General features: G+C 42.8%; 1 protein-coding gene across 2 annotated transcripts in view; it reads right to left on the minus strand.

Annotated features, from left to right (window-relative positions):
• The window catches only part of FYN (FYN proto-oncogene, Src family tyrosine kinase), a 316,221-nt gene that overhangs the window by 40,201 nt on the left and 248,904 nt on the right, over window positions 1–27,116 (minus strand). Inside the window, exons 6-9 of one of the 2 annotated variants that reach the window (XM_068231315.1) lie at window positions 16,199–16,297; window positions 8,859–8,962; window positions 7,585–7,734; window positions 82–246 (exon numbers count right to left, since the gene is read on the minus strand). In XM_068231315.1, the coding sequence (XP_068087416.1) occupies window positions 82–246; window positions 7,585–7,734; window positions 8,859–8,962; window positions 16,199–16,297 (518 nt within the window). The remainder of the gene's footprint in view (window positions 1–81; window positions 247–7,584; window positions 7,735–8,858; window positions 8,963–16,198; window positions 16,298–27,116) is intronic. The other variant, XM_068231316.1, reaches the window with a different exon arrangement.

Here is a 27,116-nt window from a genome sequence, read left to right on the forward strand (position 1 = left end):
CTTACAGCACCTTCCAACTTTCTATTTACTGCTCTACACCAGAGCAGCCAAATAGAAGAGAAATGGATGTTGTCTGCGTACCCATCCATACTTCCCCAAACTGTCCATTTCCCAGCCTCTTGATCAACTGGAGGGACTCTCTTGGAATTTCCCAGACATCTTTGGTTTTGACAGACAGGTCAGTAAGCCTTGGCATTCCTTTATGGCAGGGTACTACTAAGCGGCAACAGAGACCAGCTGCTCTCTCTGAGAGGTACACAACAAGAAGAAGCAAAGAGAAAACACAATATGACACAAGACAGAAGCAAAGCACACCTTTCTCATAACAGCATAACAAATATCACGCATGTAAATTGGGTTGCCCATTACATAAGCCTCAGCAAGGAGAGATGTCAAGGAAGTAGTCATCTCCTGCATTTAACCTGAACAAATACACTTTTTTTCCCATTTAAAGTAAATGGAATTAACAGTTCTAAAGAGATACTTTGTCTATGGCTAATCAGATTTGTGAGCTGCTGATTAATTAATCTAATCAGCAGCTTAAAGGGAAGCTTAAGGGGAAAAAATGATTTGAACTTATCTGGAGCTTCTTCTAGCCCCCTGGACTCATACTGTGCCCACGACGTCCTCCTGCTCCCCTCCGACCAGCGGCATCCACCCCCGCCAGTAGTCTTTTTTTGCCTAAAGCTTCCCTTTAAGACCTTATTCACACGGTGAATCACAAAACACCAGCAAAATCACTAGTATTTTGTAAAGCGATATTCCCACAATTTTTCACGATTTTGAAGCGATTGTGATTTGCGATTCTTTAACATTGGAACGCAATCACTCCAAAATTGCTAAAAAATGCTGCATGTGTTGCATTTGCAATTGCAGAAAATCACTAATAACAACTGGCAAACAAAGATTGAATAAACCTGTTTTATTTTCTCCTATTTTTTATTTTGCCGACCCTGGAAAAGGCAACAACATAAATGAATCCCAGGCTATGCCAAATTCCAGGGCCTAGGATAACAGAAACTTCATTTGCAAGTGGGTCAGTCTGCTGCCCTTGTAGTTACATCAAATACAGTATATGGCCATGCAAAATTACACTTTAGCAAAATTAGCACTTTATTACCTGGGTTAAGATCTATTATCACAATTTAACTGGTAAACCCTAAATAGATTAAATTCACCGCATTCATAAGCTTGCAACTTCCAACCTAGTGATTAATAGGTTTAGTGTCAGCTTCAATGTTTTGAAAGTAGTATGTGGAACATGAGTTAGGGCATCACCGCTGCAAAGACAGCACCACCACACAGGTTATGCCTTCTGTGATCTGTTTAGCCATTAGAAATTGATTAATTTATATGCATGTCTATTCATTTCATGGTTTATGAACCACTGCAATCTGAAAGACACAGCAACTAAAAATATCCCTATATTATTGTTTGCATGGGAGGGATTAGATGAATCAAAGGATAAACCCATGCAGTTCACTTACAGACAATTCAACGTAGATATTTCTAAATTGGCATCTGTTTGATTCAAGTGTATTGGTGTTCAGAGTCTGACAAACAGCTGAACTGGAATACTTACAGTGGCTTGCAAAAGTATTCGGCCCCCTTGAAGTTTTCCACATTTTGTCACATTACTGCCACAAACATGAATCAATTTTATTGGAATTCCACATGAAAGACCAATACAAAGTGGTGTACACGTGAGAAGTGGAACAAAAATCATACATTATTCCAAACATTTTTTACAATTAAATAACTGCAAAGTGGGGTGTGCGTAATTATTCGGCCCCTTTGGTCTGAGTGCAGTCAGTTGCCCATAGACATTGCCTGATGAGTGCTAATGACTAGATAGAGTGCACCTGTGTGTAATCTAATGTCAGTACAAATACAGCTGCTCTGTGACAGCCTCAGAGGTTGTCTAAGAGAATATTGGGAGCACCAACACCATGAAGTCCAAAGAACACACCAGACAGGTCAGGGATAAAGTTATTGAGAAATTTAAAGCAGGCTTAGGCTACAAAAAAATGTCCAAAGCCTTGAACATCCCACGGAGCACTGTTCAAGCGATTATTCAGAAATGGAAGGAGTATGGCAAAACTGTAAACCTACCAAGACAAGGCCGTCCACCTAAACTCACAGGCCGAACAAGGAGAGCACTGATCAGAAATGCAGTCAAGAGGCCCATGGTGATGCTGGATGAGCTGCAGAGGTCTACAGCTCAGGTGGGGGAATCTGTCCATAGGACAACTATTAGTCGTGCACTGCACAAAGTTGGCCTTTATGGAAGAGTGGCAAGAAGAAAGCCATTGTTAACAGAAAAGCATAAGAAGTCCTGTTTGCAGTTTGCCACAAGCCATGTGGGGGTCACAGCAAACATGTGGAAGAAGGTGCTCTGGTCAGATGAGACCAAAATTGAACTTTTTGGCCAAAATGCAAAACGCTATGTGTGGCAGTAAACTAACACTGCACATCACTCAGAACACACCATCCCCACTGTCAAATATGGTGGTTGCAGCATCATGCTCTGGGGGTGCTTCTCTTCAGCAGGGACAGGGAAGCTGGTCAGAGTTGATGGGAAGATGGATGGAGCCAAATACAGGGCAATCTTGGAAGAAAACCTCTTGGAGTCTGCAAAAGACTTGAGACTGGGGCGGAGGTTCACATTCCAGCAGGACAACGATCCTAAACATAAAGCCAGGGCAACAATGGAATGGTTTAAAACAAAACATATCTATGTGTTAGAATGGCCCAGTCAAAGTCCAGATCTAAATCCAAACGAGAATCTGTGGCAAGATCTGAAAACTGCTGTCCATCTAATCTGACTGAGCTGGAGCTGTTTTCCAAAGAAGAATGGGCAAGGATTTCAGTCTCTAGATGTGCAAAGCTGGTAGAGTCATACCCTTAAAGACTGGCAGCTGTAATTGCAGCAAAAGGTGGTTCTACAAAGTATTGACTCAGGGGAGCTGAATAATTACGCACACCCCACTTTGCAGTTATTTATTTGTAAAAAATGTTTGGAATCATGTATGATTTTCGTTCCACTTCTCACGTGTACACCACTTTCTATTGGTCTTTCAGGTGGAATTCCAATAAAATGTATTCATGTTTGTGGCAGTAATGTGACAAAATGTGGAAAACTTCAAGGGGGCCGAATACTTTTGCAAGCCACTGTATGTGGGCCCAACACAACTGGGAGTAGAGTTGTAAAAAAAAAGAAAAAAAAAAAAAGAAAGAAACGCGCTGTCCATAGCAATAACACAGCTTTCTGGTTAACTAGTGCAGTATTTCCCATCAAAAGGCAGTGATGAAGCTGTGGTGACTTCTAATATGCAATTGTGTTCTTTCATCTTCCTCTAACTCCCATGCACACAACTGGATATAGGAAGTGAACACAGCTTCAGTTTATTGTTCTTCACTGCACATCTCCCTTGGAAAATTGACTCCTCTATTTGGAGTATGAATTATGTGGCCTCATTCCACTTTTGGCAGAGCTGTAGTGCTCAGCATGGAAAACTGGCACTCGTTGCTCCTTCGAGGTCATACTCTCCTGCGGGCCCTGCTTCTCCAGACTGCTTCTGACAGCAAGGAAAGATCCACATTCTTTAAACCACTCACATGCAAAACTGCTTTAAAACAAAGACTGAACTGAAACACACATTTAAGCACAACAGATATTTTTCCCACATGGAATATTTCTTAGATAAAGGTCTTGAGAGAGACCGTTGCAATGCCAGTACACATAACATTTATATCAGTCGCCAAAACACTTTGAGCAGCATTCTGCCTGCACTCTTCTTTAGCATTACCAGTGGTGGCTAATAACTTCTTAATCACATAGGATGCACACATTAGTGTAGGGCTCTTTAAATCCAGTCCTCAGTTTTTGACATAGCTCAAATTAACTGAGGTGACTGAATCAGGAAAGGAGAGATTTGTCAAGTACAACACATTTCCCCATACATCCTAAACACTGGCAAGGATAGGGCCCTTGAGGACTGGAGTTGGACATTCCTGCATTAGAGAATTTAAAGAGTAAATAAACTATAGGAGACAATCAGTACAACTAGCAGCACATTAACCTGACCTGTAATTCTCAATATTATGCAGTATATTGGCTGGCACCTATAATAGTGTTGGCTCCTGTTAAATAAAAACAGCACTCTTCATTGCCTGGTCTACCCAAATCCAGTGCAGCACGTTTTTCATAAAACACTAATATGAATGAAAAGTAGTGATATAACAAATGGTCTTCACAAAAATAAAAATGTCCCTTGGTTATGGATTTTTCATAGTGTGCATTTCTAGGGGTGTGCCACTAAGGGGGGGGGGGGGGGACAACTATGGACCACATAGGACAACATACCAGATTTGACACAACTATGGAGAAGGAAAATGAGTAAACTACACTTCCTTGGTAACTGCTATGGGACTTTTCCACTCTCTGCTGTTCCATTACGTGGACAGTGACTATCAGAGGGTGCCAGGGAGCCCTGTATTGCTGTATTAGAGGGAGGGATGAAATCAGGCATCTCCTCGGCCACAAGAGCCGCTCAATGGTAGATGGGCCACTGGGAACAATGGTTTCAATTATTTTTAATCACATACAACAATGCAACATAGTGTAGTATGAAGTTGAAACATATTTAAACAAAGTGCAATAAATTCCTCTGGAATATCCTCATAATATATATGTTGGTATTTTTCAGAAATTACCCTTCAGATTATCGCAACAACACTACATCTGCATACATATCTGCAGGAGAAACTTGCAAATAGCAAGTGATGGGGGATCTGAGGCCTAAGTCTACTCAGAAACAGTTAAAATGAATAATGGCCATTCCTACATAACCCCCCCCCCCCTCCGCCCTATTCCCTGTTATATCCCCATCACTCAAGATGCTCTCTCAGCAGTTAAGTTAATGTGAACGCTGCCGGAGTACTAGGCAAGCTAGGCAATGAAAAACATTGACTCTAATGCATGCAGCCAAGGATAATACAGGAAACTGCAATGCCAGCTACAAAACCATTAATGGAGTTGGTTGTGCTTTAAGTACACTTATTGACTTGACTTTCCATTTCTGAACATATGTGAGGGCTGATGAAAGGAGAAGTGCAGAGAAATGGACATCAGTTCAATCCAAACATCCAAACAACTACAAGGGGATGTATTGCATAATTAAATATGCCGGTAAATATTATATAAGATGCCTACATGTCACCTATGGCGCAATCATCCTGAACTCCTTGAAGATGTTTAAATGAAGGTCCTGACTGTATGTAAATAGTATTATTATCGCCTGTGCAGTATACTGAACAATTTGATAAACTTTTTTCAAGTTACTTGTATAATTTTTCGAAGGAAAAAAAAAATAAGTAGCACAACTAATATTGGTCCCCATACAGAGAAGACTGTAATCAAATGACATCTTAAAACTGAATGATGGCCTGATTGGTATGTGTGTGTTAGTTCTAATAACATTCTCTTTATGATGAATAAAATCTACTTTTGACTGGGGAGTTCTGGCTGTTTGGTACCTTCGTAGTTCTACTAACAGCTAACTAGAAGCTCTACCCATCGTTTGTCGTTGGCCAGAGCAATCTAGAAACTGATTATTGTCTGTCATTATTGTTGAATACTGAATTTGTCTGTGTCTGAAGAATCTGCTGATGCCTTAGATGGGCACCTCCCTAATGCATGTTTAGGAGTGTTCAGAAGATATCACCCACTATATCTGGTTATTGCCAGCAGTCTCAACACAACAGACAGTGTGGATAATTCTATTAATGCACATATTGTGGAACACCAGTCTTTTTAGTATCACAAGTATTTTCAGAGCATGTTATGAGTGTGTGAAAAATCCGAAAAAAAGTATTCAAATATTAACTGAGCTGCTATAACTGGAGGAGAGGGAGGTACTTTTATTCAATCCATGCGAAAGTTATTTTCTCTTTGGATTTTCTCCTAGGTGATATGTTCACAACTAATTCATAAAATGCCTTTTAAAGAGGAACTCCAGTGAAAATAATTTAATAAAAAAGTGCTTAAAGGGAACCAGAGATCCTGTAAAGAAAAGAAGTTATACATGCCTGGGGCTTCCTCCAGCCCCATACGCGCTGATCGATCCCACGCCGCCATCCGCCGCTGCCCGCAACTACGAGAACCGGCTCCCATCGGTGACGTCATCGGAACCAGGCTACGCAGGAGAAGTGCGCCCTCTACGTATCTCTCCATACACTGCTGCAGAGATACGCAAAGAGCGCACCTCTGCTACGCTAGACTGGCTCCGACAGGTGGCAGAGCGGGGTCCCGGTTCTCATAGCTGCGGGCAGCGCTGGACGGCGGCGTGGGATCGATCAGCGCGTATGAGGCTGGAGGAAGCCCCAGGTATGTATAACTTCTTTTCTTTACAGGATCTCTGGTTCTCTTTAATTTGTACAATAATTATGTATAAATGATTCAGTCAGTGTTTGTTCATTGTAAAATCTTTCCCCTCCCTGATTTACATTACATACTTACATTTATCACATGGTGACATTTTTACTGCTGACAGGTAATGTCACGGGAAGGAGATGCTGCTTGCTTTTTTGGCAGTTGGAAATAGCTGTTATTTTTACTGCTGACAGATAATGTCACGGGAAGGAGATGCTGCTTGCTTTTTTGGCAGTTGGAAATAGCTGTTATTTCCCACAATGCAACAAGGCTCCCACAGTGTGATGTCAGGACCTGAGCTGTAAGGTGCTGACATCACACTGTGGAAGGGGTTTCACCACAATATCAGCCATAGAGAGTCCCCTGATGATCCGTTTGTGAAAAGGAATAGATTTCTCATGGGAAAGGGGGTATCAGCTACTGATTGGGATGAAGTTAAATTCTAGGTTACAGTTTCTCTTTATGCCGCCAGCAAGCGATAAAATACTCAGAATAATTTGGGCAGTATTTTTTCACCAATTTCTTGATACTTTTTCAATTGCTGAGTGCTGACAAGTTATTTTAAACAGAAGATGAAAAATTATCTCCTAGGAGAAAAAAAAAGTGAATTGAATAAGGGCGAGGGCCTGAAAGGGTTAATAACTATTGATAAGTGACACATTTATACATATAATTTTTGATATATGATCTGTTCTACTAACTGACTATCCACATGTGTTCATGCCTGAAGGATAATGTAAAATGCACTCCGTATTCTGTGTTTCAGAGAATTAATAGTTCAGCTACTAGTACACAATATTGTAATAAATGTTCAGCAAAAGTAGTTTAACATATGGACAATTGGATTTGGGGCTGAGGAATCCTGATATGACTTGGCATTTGTAACCCTGGCTGGTGAAATTCTACAATCTAAGCAATGTTTCATTCCACTGGAAGAGATTATGTGACTAGCTGAGGGTATGTGAGTCACCAGCAGGCACAATGTTTCATGCTGCACAATGAAAGCTGAGAACAACACTTCCAGGCTAATCACGCTAGATTTGACTCCGACGTGACTGCATAATGCTGCCCCCCATTCTTCCCCTTAGCTAGCCTCTGAGAGGAAATTATACATAGAATAAACTGCTCCAACGCTCCGCAATCTGTCATACCTGAATAATGGTGCACCAGCTGCTGGAGGGTTTCAAACTGAGCCCTGGTCGTAATGTAATAACCGCCATTGTCAAGTTTCCGGATCTTATAGTGCTTGACATGATCGCCCTTCATATCATCCCAGTCACGAATAGACAATGAATAGGCACCTGTCACAAAATGACACATACTAATAAGAATACAAGTAGAAAATCATGTTACAGTACATTTCACAATTATTAGCAGAAATAACTAAAATATTGTTCAAAGAAGTAAACTTAAATATTGCAACAATTAACTGCCAATCAGACGCATAGGCTTAAAGCCTACCTGAAGGGACATGTGACATAATGAGATAAATATAGGTGCATATAGTACTAGTCCTTCTAAGAAATTAGCAGAAGTTTACTAACGCCAAATTAATGCTTCCTGTTAACCTATTAGCACTACATCTGTATTCTATGGTAACCCCTGGAGGGTTTTAGTGCATCAAAAGAATGTTGAGTAGTGTATCAAAAGAATATTGTGCTGCAGTGTCACTAATATTCAATGTTCTCCACTTAAAGAGTAACTGTCGGGCATAAAATTAAAAATCAAAATTAAAAAATCAATTCTTTATTTTTACCTGATAAACAAGTAATAAGGATGCTAACCAGGCAGTCCAAAAGTTAAAAATCACTGTTATTTTTCTTCTCCATAAAACATCATTCCTCAGTTACCCTGGCTCTTATTTGGTACATCTGCCACACAAAGGAAGTTGCAGGGCATGCTGGGTTTTCTTTTGTCTTCTTTACTTTCCCCTCAGACTTAACTAATGCAGCCTGATTGGCTGAAGCCTCTTTCCCTCCTGTTTTCCACTCCTATACCTTTGTTCCTCTCCGATTGGCCAATATTTCTCAATACACTTTCTACTGCAGAGCTGGGTGGGAGTGTCTGAAGACTGGGAGAGGGGTGGACAATGAAACGCAGACAGAGTAAGGGAGGAAATGATGTCAGGATTGGCTTCAAGATAGACACAGACAAAATGGAAAATCCCTAAGAAGGATTTTCTCTTTTTTTACTAGAGAAAAATCACTAAAATCAAAATGTGGACAATGCAATGCATTTGTTATGTAAGTAGAGCAAATATTTATCTACTTATATACGGTATGTGGTTTTTTTCTGAAATAGTATGGCTGACAGCTCCACTTTAACAGATCTGAAACAAATGCAATGCTACTGATTCCAAAGAATGTTCTGTAGCACTGCCCATACCGCAACTTCGCATGACAACTCTGATCTCACATTATCTTACCTTTGGTGGTTTCACTTTCACGTATTAAGTAAGTACCCCTTGGATTTCCAAACGATAACAACTGCCTCTCTGCATCTTTTCTGCCCAGTTTGCCAAAATACCATCTAAAAATATAAAAATAATGAAAAATACATATATTTACTGTACATTTAATCACATAAGAAATGTGAAAAACCTAAAGCCCATTGTCAGAAGGTGTATTTCTTTTTTTAGTTTTGTAGGGGTTTAGAAACTTGGGAATTTTTATTGTCTGTATCGCCATAAGAGAAATTGCTCCTCCCTTCCTGTACCGGAGACTTTCATGGAGCTTTGTGGCTATAATATGAAAACTGGCAGTCATGGGAATAAGAAATAAGAGCAATAAAAATACTAACTACTAGGAATACTAGAATTCTAACTTTTCTTCAATCTATAAAATAAGTTTTATTTGTTGCTGCCCCTGCTGCTGTTGGAAAAGGTTTTCTCCCATCTTGTCTGAACGCAGAAATCAAAAGCGGATATAAACACCTACCACCTTATACAAAACTGAAATTATTTTTTTCCTGTAAGTGGGCTTTAAAATGAACACATCTAGCTATCTGTTTAGGGAGCAAAAGTCAGGCCTAAATTATGCCCACTTGTTGGGTGCTTGCAGCTGTGCTGTGGCGGTGCACCCTTGTATCCACAAATGAGCAGACAGCCGCCCCTGGATGCGACATGCAACATTTTGTTTATCAGGCAGTAACCTCACTGCATGGGAATTGCTGACACACGTGTGTCTACAAACCTTCCTATTCAGTTGCATTACATTGCAACCAGAAGGTCCTTAAAGTGAACCAGAGACGAAGCACCACATGTATTTTACTATATATATCAGTGGGAACATTAGAGAAAACACCTACCCTGCTCTCTGTTTCATTCTTCACGGCTCAGCCTGCGTCTTATCAGCCCTGATAAAATCCTGGACTGAGCTTTCAGTCTGGCTTTGCTCAGGAATCATTATAGCTGAGTCATTATAGCAGAGCCAGAAAGACATCAGAGAAGACACACTCTGCTATAATGACTATAATGTTCCCACTGATATATATGATAAAATACATGAGGGTGCTTCGTCTCTGGTTCACTTAAATGCTGGCAATTGATGGTTTTGCTGTTCATGTGAAAAAGCCCCAAATGCCCTGCTGTCAGCTGTGCATTTGGAAGAAACCTAAGTGGTGTAAAATCACCTTTAGTCCTCTACAACAGCATGAATGTTAGCTTCTAGAAAATGAAAGTATAATTAGAGAACACATTTTCTTACTGGTTGGTCAGAATCAGGATGTACAAATACCCAAAACTGGACAACACATTTGCAATGTTCTACATACAATACAATACAATACAATAACATTTCTATAGCGCTTTTCTCCCATAGGACTCAAAGCGCTTAGGCTCTCTCAGATTCAGTAATTAGTAGGATGAAGTATTCACACAACAAAAGTTATATTTCTGCAAATGCCAAACTGAACAGGTGGGTTTTCAGTCTGGATTTAAACACGTCCAGGGATGGAGCTGTCCTGATCTGTTGAGGTAAGGAGTTCCAAAACGTAGGGGCAGCATGACAGAAGGCTCTGGGACCAAAAGTTTCCAAGTGGACTCTGGGTATGACTAGATTATTAGAACCTGTTGATCTGAGAATGCGGGGATTGCTACGCAGCTGCAACATATCTTTCATGTATCCAGGGCCTAAATTATTCAGGGATTTAAATGTCAGTAGGCCGATCTTGAATAGGACCCTCCATTCTATAGGTAGCCAGTGAAGGGAGTGCAGGACTGGCGTTATGTGGCAGTGACGGGGTTGGTTGGTTAGCAGTCTGGCAGCAGTATTCTGTATCAGCTGTAGTCGGTACAAGACCTTTTTTGGAAGGCCAGTGTAGAGAGCATTGCAGTAGTCTAGTCGGGATGTGATGAAGGCGTGGACTAAGGTTGGCAGATCTTCTGGGGGTATGAGGTGCTTGATTTTTGCAATGTTCTTCAGGTGAAAATAGGATGATTTCACCACAGCAGAGATTTGAGTTCTGAACTTTAAATCCCAATCAATTAGAACTCCCAGGCTACGCACATGATCAGAGCTGCGCAGATCCGTGCCTCCTATTCCCAGTGGTGAAGACTGCAAGTTAAGTTGTTTTGTTATCATGCTCTGCCCTCCTATCAGAAGGACTTCAGTTTTGTCTGCATTTAGTTTCAGCCAGTTGTCATTCATCCATTGCTGTAGTTCACATACATGCTAACCTTGCACTTAATGCACCCTCAATTATTCGAAACACACAGGGTGTATTTACTAAACTGTGGTAATCAGAATAACGTGCTTAAAGCATTACTCATGATGAATAGAGCGTAATGCATTGCATCTAATATATTGCATTGTGAACTACTTATTGTGCAGTAAAGGTCCATATCTACGACAAGATTTTTCACATGATTTTGCCAAACGCACTTTCGTTTTGCGTGACTTCGCGTAAAATCGTTTAACAAAAATTTGTTAAACAATGTTTAAAACGGCTGACAAACCACGACGATCATTCGTTTTGCACCACATCTTCATCAAATCACAAACATTTGTTTACATTTTTGTTAAATTCAATAGACGTTTGCTAAAATTTGAACGTTCATTTTAATGATCATTCGTGTCCAGTTGTTTGCATCCGTCATACACGATAATTAAAGAGAAATAAGGGAGAGATTATTCATTGGATCTCCGGTCCAATCTTTCCGCAGGTACTCAACTTAAGACTTATGCATGTTATTCTGATTACTGCAGTTTAGTGACTTAACGGAAGTCGACTTAAGAAACGGATGGGGCAGAAAGCTGACAGGGGTTAAGGCTTAAATTGTCTTGTAGCACCTTTGGAGGAGGATAAATGTGACCTTTAACCTCTTGACTAAATATTTTAAAATCAATTTATTTACAACCATTAGTTAGATATATGAATTATGCAAACATTATATATATCCTGTGTATATGTATGCAGATATATCTATCTATCTTTACACTATGTAGGGCTCAAATGTATAACCTGGGTTGATCTGGAATTCAGTCTAGATTACCTTGTCAGTTCAGACTAACCAGCAAGCTCATGGTGACCCAGAACTCATTGGAGTGTGTAAGGGACTACAATGGTCCTAAAAGTCCCCTTACTAAGATGTTTAGAAAAACAAAAGTTTGCTTTCCTAAAACAGAAAGAATTTGCGATAATTCAGGTTGGAGTGAGCTTGAGATGTCTCCCAGAGCAACACTGCTGAATATATGCAAATTAACCATTGTACCCTTAGAAGCTAAACACACCTCCAGAACCGCTGGAATGCAATGATGTGTCATCTTGTTAATTTGTATTATGGCTCTGTACAAATTAACAAGCTGACACATCATTGCATTCCAGCGGTTCTGGAGGTGTGTTTAGCTTCTAAGGGTACAATGGTTAATTTGCATATATTCAGCAGTGTTGCTCTGGGAGACATCTCAAGTTCACTCCAACCTGAATTATCGCAAATTATTTCTGTTTTAGGAAAGCAAACTTCAGTCAGTTCATGTTGGATATTTGAAATATACAGAGTATATATTTGCATTCCAGATAGGCCTTAGCAAACGCTTGTAAGTTTATTAACATTGATTTTATGTATACTGAGCCAAAAAAAGCTAAAGGCTACATTTATAACCTCATTTAACCTCCCTGGCGGGACGCAGTTTCAGAGGCTGCGTCCGCTGGAGGATTTTTTAAAATAAAATGTGCTTTTTATGTTTTAGCTAGCACTTCGCTAGCTAACTATGTCTCCCAAGCCCCACCGCACCTAACTAAACCGCCCGATCACCGCCGGCAATATTTACCCCTCCGCGATCCTGCGAGAGCCGCAGCTTCACCATTCAGCTTCACTCGTCACTATGGCGACAATCGGACATGACGTCTGACATCATCGACGTCATGCGCATTTCCGATCCTCCTCATAGCGAAACCTGGAGCTGATTGGGAGGCTGCGCCATCGCGGGACCCCTGGGGGGTGCCTATTATGGCGTCGATCGGGGGGATCGGTGGAGAGCGGCGAAACTTACGGGACATAGTTTGCTAGCCAAGTGCAAGCTTAAAGGAATACTGTAGGGGAGTCGGGGGAAAATGAATTGAACTTTCAACTCATTTTCCCCTGACCCCCCTACAGTATCCCTTTCAGTATATACAGCAGATTTTATTTTAAAAAATCCTCCCGGGGCCATGTGATCCTCTGCGCCGGCTAGTCCGAGCGTAGGGCGGGGTTACCGCCAGGGAGGTTAATGAGTTGTGTTTGTAATACACAAACATTTGTGTGTGTTTTGAATAAATAAGTATGTGATAGGCAAAAGGGTAGTGTGCATGTAGAACAATGTAAACCTGTTATACTATTTTTATTATGTGCACAAGTCAGAAAAATATCTTTCTAACTACACCTACATTTTTAATGCCAGTGTTTAATGTGCTGTGTTTGTATCTGGCAAACAATTTTGTGTACTCTGAATACACTATTATATGTTAAAGTGACCCTGTATTGAGAGGGATGAGGAAGCTGTTGTATATAATGCCTGGTTGTCCATTTAACCCTTTGCATCTAATAACTAATATGCCACTGGCCCAGTATAAATATGCAGAACAGGACTATGCCCATAAATATTTAAGGACATTAAAGCAACTGGCATTGTTTAAAAGTAAATACCTATGGCAGCCTCGATATAATAACAATGACAGCCTCCAATTTAAAGGACACCTTAGCCCTTTTCAAAATTTAAAAATGGGGGAGCAGGCATGTGTAGTAGAGTACATTTGAAAACAGTGCCGATAGACTTTGGCGCAGGATACAGCGATATATGGCTGATCCTGCTTCTGCACAAGTCCGGGCCGTTTTAAATACTATTCCCCCTCCAGGCCGACATGGATAGTGGGGGAATGAAATAATTCGGCTTCCAGCGATTGCTGGAGGCCAAATTATTGTGTTTTTAAGCAACTTTGGCTCCGTCTTCTGATGGAGCCAACGTTACTCACTGAGCGCCGCTATAGACTGATTCCCATTACAGTCTATGGCAGCGCTGGCTGCGCCCAAATCTAGCAGCGCTGAAAAGCACCGCTCCGTGTGTAGTAGGCTCTCCTCATGCCCACTGCCCCTCCCCTTCTCCTCCATTCCCCTTCGTTATAGTCTAATGTCCCCCTGAAACTACTTCCGAGTTGAGAGTGTCGGTGAGCACTGCACAGACGCTGCTTGGGGATGTACGTCGTTGATCACATAATCCTTCTCAATGAAACCTCTCACAGTTCCTATATTTGATCACCAGCCAGTCCATAGTCCATAGGCACACCAGTGCTTGTAAGGAGAACAAAGTCTTTATAGCTTGATGCTAATAAGTTTTAGAATCTTCATACACTCCCAATAGAGAAACAATATACGCTCACCAGATTCCGTGGCTAATCCTTTCAGATCAGCAAAACAGCGTGTTTGGCCTTGCCAGTTCTCATCAATCACATCCGCTCCAGCGATACCCCTCGGATATCCGAATATATGCAGAGAAAAATGAACAGCAATAGCATAATACTGTTTGAAAGCTGTATAGTTAAAAAATTGCCACCAGTGCTCGCAATTTCCAATTCAAATTCAAAACACCACGTGTGCCTCCACCTCACGGATACACAAGCCTCTCACCAGATGCGAGCGCCGACCCGCAACAGACCAGCACAACAGCGTTTTTCTATATCAGTGGTGTCGTTTCCTCCAGATAAAAACTCCTAGAGCTCAAATAAGGTTGTACATAGCGTAATTCCGTTTTATTTAATACATAAGTAAAAGTAGTGCACTTACAATTTCCATCTAAAATATGCGCATGTAAAATTAAGAACAGGATCCTTCAGCGTCTCGCCGGCTCCTCAGGCTCCGCCCAACTAGTTTCGTCACTTGACTCATCAGGGGCTTGGCCATTCAGAGCCAGGAGACGCCTTTAGTATCTTCCCCCCACATCACATGGTAAACCGCTCAAGCCGTTCTCATTGGCCACCACTGCTGCCAGTCACTTCCGCAGCCTACAACACCCATAATGCCCGTACTGACAGTGTTTCCTATTGGCGCATTGTAGTCCGTAAACAAACGGACAGTTTAACACCCCTAGACATCTGGGAGATGTAGGCTAATAGCGGCGCGAGCGCCAATAGGAAACACTGTCAGTACGGGCATTATGGGTGTTGTAGGCTGCGGAAGTGACTGGCAGCAGTGGTGGCCAATGAGAACGGCTTGAGCGGTTTACCATGTGATGTGGGGGGAAGATACTAAAGGCGTCTCCTGGCTCTGAATGGCCAAGCCCCTGATGAGTCAAGTGACGAAACTAGTTGGGCGGAGCCTGAGGAGCCGGCGAGACGCTGAAGGATCCTGTTCTTAATTTTACATGCGCATATTTTAGATGGAAATTGTAAGTGCACTACTTTTACTTATGTATTAAATAAAACGGAATTACGCTATGTACAACCTTATTTGAGCTCTAGGAGTTTTTATCTGGAGGAAACGACACCACTGATATAGAAAAACGCTGTTGTGCTGGTCTGTTGCGGGTCGGCGCTCGCATCTGGTGAGAGGCTTGTGTATCCGTGAGGTGGAGGCACACGTGGTGTTTTGAATTTGAATTGGAAATTGGGAGCACTGGTGGCAATTTTTTAACTATACAGCTTTCAAACAGTATTATGCTATTGCTGTTAATTTTTCTCTGCATATATTCGGATATCCGAGGGGTATCGCTGGAGCGGATGTGATTGATGAGAACTGGCAAGGCCAAACACGCTGTTTTGCTGATCTGAAAGGATTAGCCACGGAATCTGGTGAGCGTATATTGTTTCTCTATTGGGAGTGTATGAAGATTCTAAAACTTATTAGCATCAAGCTATAAAGACTTTGTTCTCCTTACAAGCACTGGTGTGCCTATGGACTATGGACTGGCTGGTGATCAAATATAGGAACTGTGAGAGGTTTCATTGAGAAGGATTATGTGTAATACCTGTTGAGCGCTGAACTGGTTTTTGATTACAATATAATTTTGAGTGTAGCACGCACTGTTTTTCAGGGAGCGACCCAGGGAGATATTGGATAGGATTCTAGGAGCCAGAAAGTGGAGATTAACCATAGAGGAGCGCACGATATTATTAAGAAATTGTACGTCGTTGATCACACACTCGCACCAGGGAGGCCTCTGCGCATGCTCACTACATAGTTGTGACGTAGTGCTCCCGACAATGGGTGTGCGTTCAAGGATGCGCGTTACTGGGCAATTCTATTTAACTGCTATTAAAGCAACATGCAGTTTTAGTTAATGTTTGGAAACATACTCTTCAGCTTGAATGGAATCCACTGGTGCCACGTAGTTACTTGGAATATAACCGGTCCCACCAGAAGTCAAAGAGCGAGCTTCCCACCAATCGCCTTCACTGTAAAAAGAAACAGAATAACTTAAATTAATACACAGAATAAAGAAACTCAAAGAAACAACAACTTGCAGTGTTAACTTTGCTGCAGCCAATTGGAAGAATGAATATGTCAATGTGCTTTTTTTTTGTTCATTAAGGCTCAACTAAGAATATTAAAAATATACTTTTCTCCCTCTAAGCATTTTTTTTTTTTACAGGTAATTAGTATTAATATGTGTAGAGCTGTGATTACCTGTCTGCTAAGTCAGTGCCCATCCCTCCGATATCGGACGTGGATTGCCATGTCTCATAGGTCTAAAGGTGGCCATACACTAAACTAGGTCCACACTAGACACAGTTGCAGGACGGACACTGCAGTCCGGATCCGGGGAAGATTAGGGGAAGTACCCACCGTACTGCAAACTGATGAAAGTGCATCAGTTTTGCATCAGTTTCCGTTCAGGTTTTTCCCTGACAGAAAACGTCTCTATCATTAGGAAGGAGTGGGAGGATTTTTTGGGCCAATCATAAAGCTCAGGCTATCCGTTTTAACATCAGTTTTTTGCCTGTGGAGCTGGAGATGCGTTTTCTCATTGCTTTCACTACCCCTGCGTGTATCCATGGTCCTGATCCGTTGCGTGAAAATGCAGCAGATCCGGACCTTCCGTTCAGGTTTTGAAAACGGGTCCCCGCAAACGCAGACGGATCCGTTTTTTACTTGGGTGAGGCTGGCTGCTACTTTGAACATTAGTATCCGGGACTCCGTTTTTCATCAGGTTTGAAAAACGCAGCCACGGATACGTTTCCGGACCTAGTGTGGACCAGCTCTTATAGATTTGCAGCAGATTTGACCATCAGACAGATTTCTGGCAGATGCCTGTCAAGTCCAATCTGACAGGAATCTACCTGATGTGTGCCACACACTAGGAACAGATTTCCAATAGATTTCAGAATGAAATCTATTGGAAATCGATCTAAATGCATTTTTGGACCATTAGATCCAATGCAACTCTATGGGCTATCGATCTGCTGTCAGCAGCAGATCGACCTAGATTTTCCATCCTGCCAGATAGATCAAATCGATCAAAATCGATCGAAATCGGCCGTAAATATAGAATCGAGTGATCGACCGATGGCTGAAATCGACCAGTGTATGGGCCCCTTAACTTACAGAGCACAGTTAACGTCTGTAGAATGCTTGGCAAGACCCTGCACAATATCTTAATGTGAGCAGTGCATGAAGAATGACACTGAGCAGAGCAGTAATGTGGCCAGTAGATCAGACTGGCTAAAAGATGGTATTATTGGAAAAGAAAAGAGTTTGAAACACATGGGTTTTTCTGAGGTCCAGATTAGGCCTTGGTTATTGACATTTAGTTGGCCACTTGTAACACATTAATAAACCCCATGAACTAAATACCGGTAAATAAATAAACAAAAATCAAAGTGACATCCCCCATATAGTATGGTATATTTTAGGAACTGTTCACACTTGGTGAATGCAGTGGCTGTAATGTAGGGATCTGCAGTGCCTTCTATTGTAATGCGGACCCTATTTGCACAGAACGAGGAAGAGCACGGAAACTGCAGAGGTGTGTTCACAAGTAGGTTTCAGCAATGCAAGCTTCATTGGAAACAAAAGCTACTGGCGGGAAATTCAAACTTTGAATGCCACCAATCACTTCTATTGGTCAATGTCAGTGGCATCTGTGTTTGCTGTCTTTAGTGTTCACAATCGCTTATTAAAGCACTGTCTTTTCCCCAGTATCAGGTTCTTTATGCTCTCTAGCAAGGAGTTTTGCAGTCGCATGGGTCTATAATTCTGCCCACAAAGATGCAAAGCTTTGGAAATGCTGTGTAAGTGGTGGTCTGGAGCAGCAATCAGCGGCCTATTGAAAGAAGCTGGACTGCAGAGTACTGTATTCCCTGATGAAAGCACATCACCCTAAATCATGAAATAATGAAAGTAGCTGCATGGATCCATAAATAAATGGGCATGATTTGTCTGCACAAACTCCCCGCTTCAAATAGGTCTGGGCTGAAATAACTTAACTGCATAATGAGATTTTCTCCACAGCCCTTCTGTCACCAGCATTTCAGCATCTACATAGATCCGAGTGACTCCTGGACAATAATGTCTACAGGGATATAATTAATTAAAGGGAAACGGCTGTGAGCAAATACACCTGTGTGTTTAGACCCTGATGGAATCCTCTACTCTGCGTTGTGGAACCATGAAGTGAAACTGAGAGGACATGTCTATGTGATAGACAAACAGATATCCCCCAAGGCAGTTGAATAATTATTATCTGCATAAATTATTGTCCCTTGTATGTCTGTGGATAGTTATCAATCAAATTTAGTTACGTGTTGCCAGGCACCTTTGGCAGAGCAGGATCATGCACAAGACAACCTAGGCAAATGCCTGGGGTCTAATGGGTGTCAGGGGCCCAAAAGCCACTTTCTTTGATGACTCACCTAGATTACAAAAAGTACCATAAAGATAACTCATTGCTATTACCTTGCCTAGGGCCAAATGTAATCTTAATCCATCTTGGATCTTTGCACATCACATGCTGATAATATATGCTGGTGGTGTTTTCATGCCATCTCTGCATTGAATTACTGCGATGCAGTGAGAGTAGGAATACGTCCTCATTAAATAGTGAACCTCTAAATGAATAAATTACTTGTCTCAGATAATGGGCAATTATATCTCAGTGTCCTCTCCAAAACAAAATGAACAAGTAAACGATCCCACAGATTGAATTAATTGTGCAGGTAATGATGACTGGACAGGCCCTGCAAGGCAATATTTATATATGTGTGTGTGTGTATATATCAGGGCTGTGGAGTCGGAGTCGAGGAGTCGGTGCAATTTTGGGCACCCGGAGTCGGAGTCGGAGTCGTGGTTTCATAATCTGAGGAGTCTAGGTCGGGAGTCGGAGTCGGGTGATTTTTGTACAAAATCCACAGCCCTGTTAAATATTAGACTAAGGAGTCGGAGTCGAGGAGTCGGGGCCATTTTGGTTACCCGGAGTCGGAGTCGTGGTTTCATAAACTGAGGAGTCGGAGTTGGAGTCGGAAGATTTTTGTACCGACTCCACAGCCCTGGTGTATATGTATATATATATATATATATATATATATATATATGTATATATATGTGTGTATATATATATATATATATATATAAAACTTCAGACGTGTGTATGTGTGTATGTGACGCCATCACTCGAAAACGCCTTGACCGATTTAAAAGAAACTTGGTATACAGAGCCCTTACTACCCGGAAAGATTCTTTTGGCTCAAACTGGGCAGATCCACAAAACAATCTGTTTAACATGATCTATACATTTTCAGATGAACTCAAGCACAGCTCTGGATCCAATCCTGTAAATCCCATTAGCTATAAAGTAAACTCAAGTACACTATACAGTTTCCCCGTATCTGTGTGGGTTTTTTTCCAAGCAGTCTGGTTTCCTCCCACATCCCAAAAAACATACAGATAACGTGTCATTACAAGCCGGCACTAGTGGAAGCCGCCCACAGAAGCCGGATGTCTTCAATCGCCGTGGGCAAGATGGAGGAGGTAAGCAGCTGCCGCTTCTCAATCAGAGAGGGACCCGGCGAGCACACACGGGGGGACACAAGGAGGGGGGCGAGCACACACAGACAGGGGGGACCCGGTGAGCACACACAGGGGGGGACCCGGCGAGCACACACAGGGGGGACCCGGTGAGCACACACAGGGGGACCCGGCGAGCCCACACAGGGGGGACACGAGGAGGGAGGCAAGCAGGGGGGAAGGAGGAGACAGCCACAGCAGGTTGCACAGGCAGGGAATCCCCGACGGCGGGTTGTGGTTCGTATCGGCGGGCGTTCGTAAGTCGGGGATTCCCTGCCTTTGCCGTATAAGACGCAGGTACTTTTTCTCCCCATTTTTTGGGGAGAAAAAGTGCGTCTTATACGGCGAAACGTACGGTAATTAATTACCATTATTCCTAAAATGGCCCCTACACTACACAATACATCCATAAACATATGACTATGGTAGGGATTACATTGTGCACCCTTCTGAGGGACAGTTACGTGACAAGACAATATACTCTGTACAGCGCTGCGGAAGATGTCGGTGCTATATAAATACTAAATAATAATAATAAAATATTAAACAAAGATCCAACATCTGAAGCAATACATTGCAATGTATGAAGTGTCCTACAACATTTCATACATGCCTGCATGACAGAAAGCTGCCACGGCACAAGTTCAGTGGTGTGTGTGTGTGTGTGTGTGTGTGTGTGTGCACTGTGTGGCATTACTGGTCACATGACAACAGATTACAATCGCCCTGGGAGGCACGTAGCATAGAATCTGCCCTGTGACCAGCATCCAGTTTACACAGCTTCAAATAGAATAATACTGTAATAGTTTGACTTTTAGCACTTTTAAATAGTAAAAAAAAAGCATGTTAAAATAAAAATGCCAAGGCATCTTTGAAAATGCTTTAATTGCATTTGACAAAAAAGGCCTTAGTTATGTTATATAGCTGGGACAGCAACCTGTTATTACAATCAGACCATAAGGTCAGTCTGGGATATACCCAGGGGGCGGGTATTTTTTTACATTCATCTATCAATACTGTTTATGATGAAACAAGTAGCTTCAAGTGGGTACCGTGACCTGGACAGATGACAACCTTCCCAGAAATAACTTTATGAGTCCTATTTAATAACTATTATTAAAGCAGCGTTGTTTTGTAGCTTGTAGTAGCAACTAATCAATACACTTGAGTAAGACTGGTGATTTATCTGTAAGGCAGGCACAAGGTGTACTCATTTAGCATATGCTGCCGCAGATGTAAAATGAAAAAAAATCTCCTCTCACTAGATGGCAGCATTTTGCTGCCAACACTTTAAAGCTAATTGCTGTTCATTTACTTGAGTCCCTTGTATTGCATTAAGCTGAGAGCTGGACCATGTCAGTGTTTTGGCAGTAAGATGAATTTAAGGTTGTGCTACAAGCAAATGCATGGAGGGTCAGATACTATATCAGCTGCAGAGAAATAACAGGTTGTCAGCCACGTACCAGCAGGACGAGCATAAAACACACAAGGATGCTTATGAATCTCTGCTGTGATTTTATATGATTCAGCCTTGACATAATGCATTGTCCTCTACAGAGTAATTTCATTCATAATTATCATGGATGTTACTTTAACCACTTCAGTCAGACAGTGCTGCTGCCGCGGTGAGCGTGCACGTGCGGGTGTGCACGCGAGCGTTCCCGTGGACGTGAAAATAGAAAAAAAAAAAAACACCAAAGAAAATATACACCTTTATTCCCAAATGATATTTTGTCACCATACTTTGTACTAGGGGCATAATTTAAATCTTGTGATAACCAGGACAAATGGGCAGATAAAATGTGTGGGTTTTATGTACAGTAGCAGTGTTTATATTAATACCATAGGGCAGAGCTTCCCAACCGGTGTGCCGCGACACATTCATGTGTCGCGGCAGCACCAGCTATGTGTCGCCGCTCTCTGCTCCCCCTGCTCGTCTCCCCCGCAGATCGCCCTTCTCAGGGCTACAAGAAAATGGCCGCCGCCGTTCACATTTGCAGACATGCGGCGGCCATTTTCTTGTAGATCTGCACTAACTACAGGCCGAGGGCGGAGGCAGCGCATCGAGGACGGAGCCACGGTGCGAATGAGTGGCTCAGGGAGGAGAAGAAGGGGCGGAGTGGTCGCTATGGAGGGGTGAGTTAGGGCGGGGATCCCCAACCTGCCTGTGGTCCGCGCGACGCTCCCAGTTGGGCCGCAGGACTGTCCTCTTCCCTTCCTGGGGCGCTATACTGGGGCACTATACTAGCTATCCTGGGGCACTATACTGGCTATCCCGGGGCACTATCCTGGGGCACTATACTAGCTATCCTGGGGCACTGTACTGGCTATACTGGGGCACTATACTAGCTATCCTGGGGCACTATACTAGCTATCCTGGGGCACTATACTAGCTATCCTGGGGCACTATACTGGCTATCCTGGGGCACTATACTGGCTATCCTGGGGCACTATACTGGGGCACTATTCTGGCTATACTCTATTCTGGCTATACTGGGGCACTATTCTGGCTATACTGGGGCACTATTCTGGCTATACTGGGGCACTATACTAGCTATCCTGGGGCACTATACTAGCTATCCTGGGGCACTATACTGGCTATCCTGGGGCACTATACTGGCTATCCTGGGGCACTATACTGGGGCACTATTCTGGCTATACTCTATTCTGGCTATACTGGGGCACTATTCTGGCTATACTGGGGCACTATACTGGCTATCCTGGGGCACTATACTAGCTATCCTGGGGCACTATACTGGCTATCCTGGGGCACTATACTGGCTATCCTGGGGCACTATACTGGGGCACTATTCTGGCTATACTCTATTCTGGCTATACTGGGGCACTATTCTGGCTATACTGGGGCACTATACTAGCTATCCTGGGGCACTATACTAGCTATCCTGGGGCAATATACTGGGGCACTATACTAGCTATCCTGGGGCACTATACTGGCTATCCTGGGGCACTATACTGGCTATCCTGGGGCACTATACTGGGGCACTATTCTGGCTATACTCTATTCTGGCTATACTGGGGCACTATTCTGGCTATACTGGGGCACTATTCTGGCTATACTGGGGCACTATACTAGCTATCCTGGGGCACTATACTAGCTATCCTGGGGCACTATACTGGCTATCCTGGGGCACTATACTGGCTATCCTGGGGCACTATACTGGGGCACTATTCTGGCTATACTCTATTCTGGCTATACTGGGGCACTATTCTGGCTATACTGGGGCACTATTCTGGCTATACTGGGGCACTATACTAGCTATCCTGGGGCACTATACTAGCTATCCTGGGGCACTATACTGGGGCACTATACTAGCTATCCTGGGGCACTATACTGGCTATCCTGGGGCACTATACTGGCTATCCTGGGGCACTATACTGGCTATCCTGGGGCACTATACTAGCTATCCTGGGGCAATATACTGGGGCACTATACTAGCTATCCTGGGGCACTATACTGGCTATCCTGGGGCACTATACTGGCTATCCTGGGGCACTATACTGGCTATCCTGGGGCACTATACTGGCTATCCTGGGGCACTATACTGGCTATCCTGGGGCACTATACTGGGGCACTATTCTGGCTATACTCTATTCTGGCTATACTGGGGCACTATTCTGGCTATACTGGGGCACTATTCTGGCTATACTGCGGCACTATACTAGCTATACTGGGGCACTGCAGCATCAGCAGATTGTTTCTGAGCCCCTCATTGTGCCTGCAGCATCAGCAGATTGTTACTGAGCCCCTCATTGTACCTGCAGCATTAGCAGATTTTTACTGAGCCCCTCGTTGTGCCTGCAGCACCAGCAGATTGTCACTGAGCCCCTCGTTGTGCCTGCAGCATCAGCAGATTGTTTCTGAGCCCCTCATTGTGCCTGCAGCATCAGTAGATTGTCACTGAGCCCCTCATTGTACCTACAGCACCAGCAGATTGTTACTGAGCCCCTCATTGTGCCTGCAGCATCAGCATATTGTCACTGAGCCCCTCATTGTGCCTGCAGCACCAGCTGATTGTCACTGAGCCCCTCATTGTGCCTGCAGCATCATCAGATTGTCACTGAGCCCCTCATTGTGCCTGCAGCATCAGCACATTGTTATTGAGCCCCTCATTGTGCGTGCAGCATCAGCAGATTGTCACTGAGCGCCTCATTGTGCCTGCAGCACCAGCAGATTGTCACTAAGCCCCTCATTGTGCCTGCAGCATCAGCAGATTGTTACTGAGCCCCTCATAGTGCCTGCAGCATCAGCACATTGTTACTGAACCCCTCATTGTGCCTGCAGTATCAGCAGATTGTTACTGAGCCACTCATTGTGCCTGCAGCATCCGCAGATTGTTACTGAGCCCCTCATTGTGCCTGCAGCATTAGCAGATTGTTACTGAGCCCCTCATTGTGCCTACAGCATCAGCACATTGTTACTGAGCCCCTCATTGTGCCTGCAGCATCAGCACATTGTTACTGAGCCCCTCATTGTGCCTCCAGTATCAGCAGATTGTTACTGAGCTCCTCATTGTGCCTGCAGCATCCGCAGATTGTTACTGAGCCCCTCAATGTGCCTACAGTATCAGCAGATTGTTACTGAGCCCCTCATTGTGCCTGCAGCATCATCAGATTGTTACTGAGCCCCTCTTTTCTATCATACGGGACGTGTCATGTATATCTGAATGTTTGGCATGATGTGACGTGTCCCGGATATCTGAATGTTTGTCGTGATGTGTCACGACCTGGAAAAGGTTGGGAACCACTGCCATAGGGGACGAAATTTGAGAAATAGTGTATTTTTTCATTTTTTCCTTGTATTTCCCTTTAAAATGCATAGAAAATAAAGTAATTACTGGAAACAAATATCAACCCCAAAAAGCCCAATTGGTGGTGAAAAAAACCAAGATATAGATAATTTCATTGTGATTAGTAGTGATTAAGCTATTGGCAAATTAAAGGGATGAGCACTGAAAGGTGAAAATTGCGCTTGTCAATTAGGGTAAAAACCGCCTTGGGGTGAAGTGGTTAAACACTGCTACACAGGGGAAGATAATGCTTCACTACACAAACAATACAGCTCCAATACAATACTACCACTATAATGAGAACTACATTGTGGGATCTTTACATTACTATCTGCATGGAGTTTGTATGTCCTCCCTGAATTGACATGGGTTTCCTCTGGGCATGCTGGCTCCCTCCCATATCCCCAAAACATACTGACAAGTTAATTGGCAAGAGGTGTAGACATTTCTGATATTTAGGACCACCTTTAATTTGGCTGGTTTATATATGCCATTTGGAGGTATGCCTTTGATGTGTTTAGCGTTTTTACTGTGACAGTCTTTCTTTTCCCTTCTGTTGTTTAATAAAATGTTTTACTTTTTAAATGGAGTTTTCTAATTCATAAGGAGAATCTCGATTTATCGCATCATAATTTTGTGGTTTTGCAAAGGAGAATATATGTATAAATATTTCCTTAAAGTGTACCTAATCTCAAAACAGGTTTTGAATATAAGTGTGATGCTGTCCCTTTTAGTTTAAACTATCTTACTACTGTGATTTAGTATTTACCGAGATATAGCGCCTACATCTTCTGCTGCCCTTTACAAAGTATTTCTTGTCACAAACTGTCCCTCAAAGGATCTCACAATATCATCCTTACCATAGTCATATGTACATCGTAGTCTAGGGCCAATTTTTTAGGAGGACACCAATTAACTTATCTGTACGTTTTAGGGATGTAGGAAGAAACCAAAGTGCCCGGAGGAAACCCACGCAGACACAGGGAGGGCATACAAACTTCATGCAGATATTGCCCTGGCTGGGCATTATGGCAGTAGCCTTGCCATTCCCTGTAATGACCAATTGTTTTGAGTGCGAGGCAGTCTAATCCATTTGGCCGGAAGCTTTCTCTCATCTTCAGCCACGCTATCAGTGAGGGTCACACTGTAGTCTGACTCAGTCCTGACTCTGAACTGCCACTTACATACCTTATGTTTAACTCTTTCAGGCAGAGCAAGGAAAAAAGGAACACTGCATAGTTATATGTGTGCTAGGCACTGTACGTACACATGTCTATCTCATCTGAAGAAGTTTCCCAGTATTCCAGCAACTTAAGCTCCAAACTAATATTACATTCAGTTTATTATTTCATATTTTCCTAACACTATGGGTTTTTTTTTTTATTTCTAAACCCTATGAACACAACAAAAAATAATTACTATCCATCTCATTTAAATATTTATGTAGAAAATGTGTATGGCTCCATTGAAACAAAAAGAAATGCAAATTCCCATATTATAGATACAGCTGCAAACTCACCACGCATGAGATCCCAGAGAGATTTCTCATGCCTGCCACATGTCTCAATTGTCTGTGGAATGCATAAAAGAATGTACCAAACCAGAGTGTTCCAGGGGAAAGTGACACTTGGGCTCCTAGAAAATGTTAATCTTACATTTAAATCCTGGAACAGTGACCTCACTGATGCTTATAATAAAGGAACATTTTTAAAACCCCATATAGACAGTGTTGTCCAATTTCATGGTCGTGGAGGGACATGTTTTTGGGGCCTATGAGCTGTAGAGCTAGCAACATTAGAACTCTCAAAGCACCAATAATTGTATAAAATTACACAGACATTTAGATAGCAAGCATGTCTGTAACAACAGGCTGCCATAGCTATGTTTGAATTGACTTCACTTTTTTTTTTATTGCTGCAAAGGTATATCAGTGCTTTACAAAAATGTATTAAATGTTATACAAAAAAATCTTTCTATTTAAAGGAAACCTAAACTGAAGTAAAAAAGAACAAATTTAACTTACCTGGGGCTTCTACTAGCCCCCTGCAGCCACCCTGTGCCCACGCTGTCACTAGGTGTCCCTCCAGGCCCCTGCAGTGACCCACTTCCAGTTGACTGGCAAGTCGACAGGCCACAGCGCATGCGCAGCCGAGGCCACTTCCATCCTTGATCACACTTCTTTTGCTGGGAGCGTTCTGCACATGTGCAGTAGAAGTTTTTTTTTTCAGACGGCGCATGCACCGAGCGCTCCCATCCACAGGAGTGTGATCAGGAGGTACACGTACTGTGGCTTCACATCGAAATGAAAGTAAGGCACTGTGGAGCACCGGATGATCACTTTGTGATGGCACAGGCACGGGCAGTTGCAGGAGGCAGGTAGAAGCCCCAGGTAAGTTATATTCAT

Source organism: Hyperolius riggenbachi, chromosome 4 (genome assembly GCF_040937935.1).
Source record: "Hyperolius riggenbachi isolate aHypRig1 chromosome 4, aHypRig1.pri, whole genome shotgun sequence".
Classification (NCBI taxonomy): Eukaryota; Metazoa; Chordata; class Amphibia; order Anura; family Hyperoliidae; genus Hyperolius; species Hyperolius riggenbachi.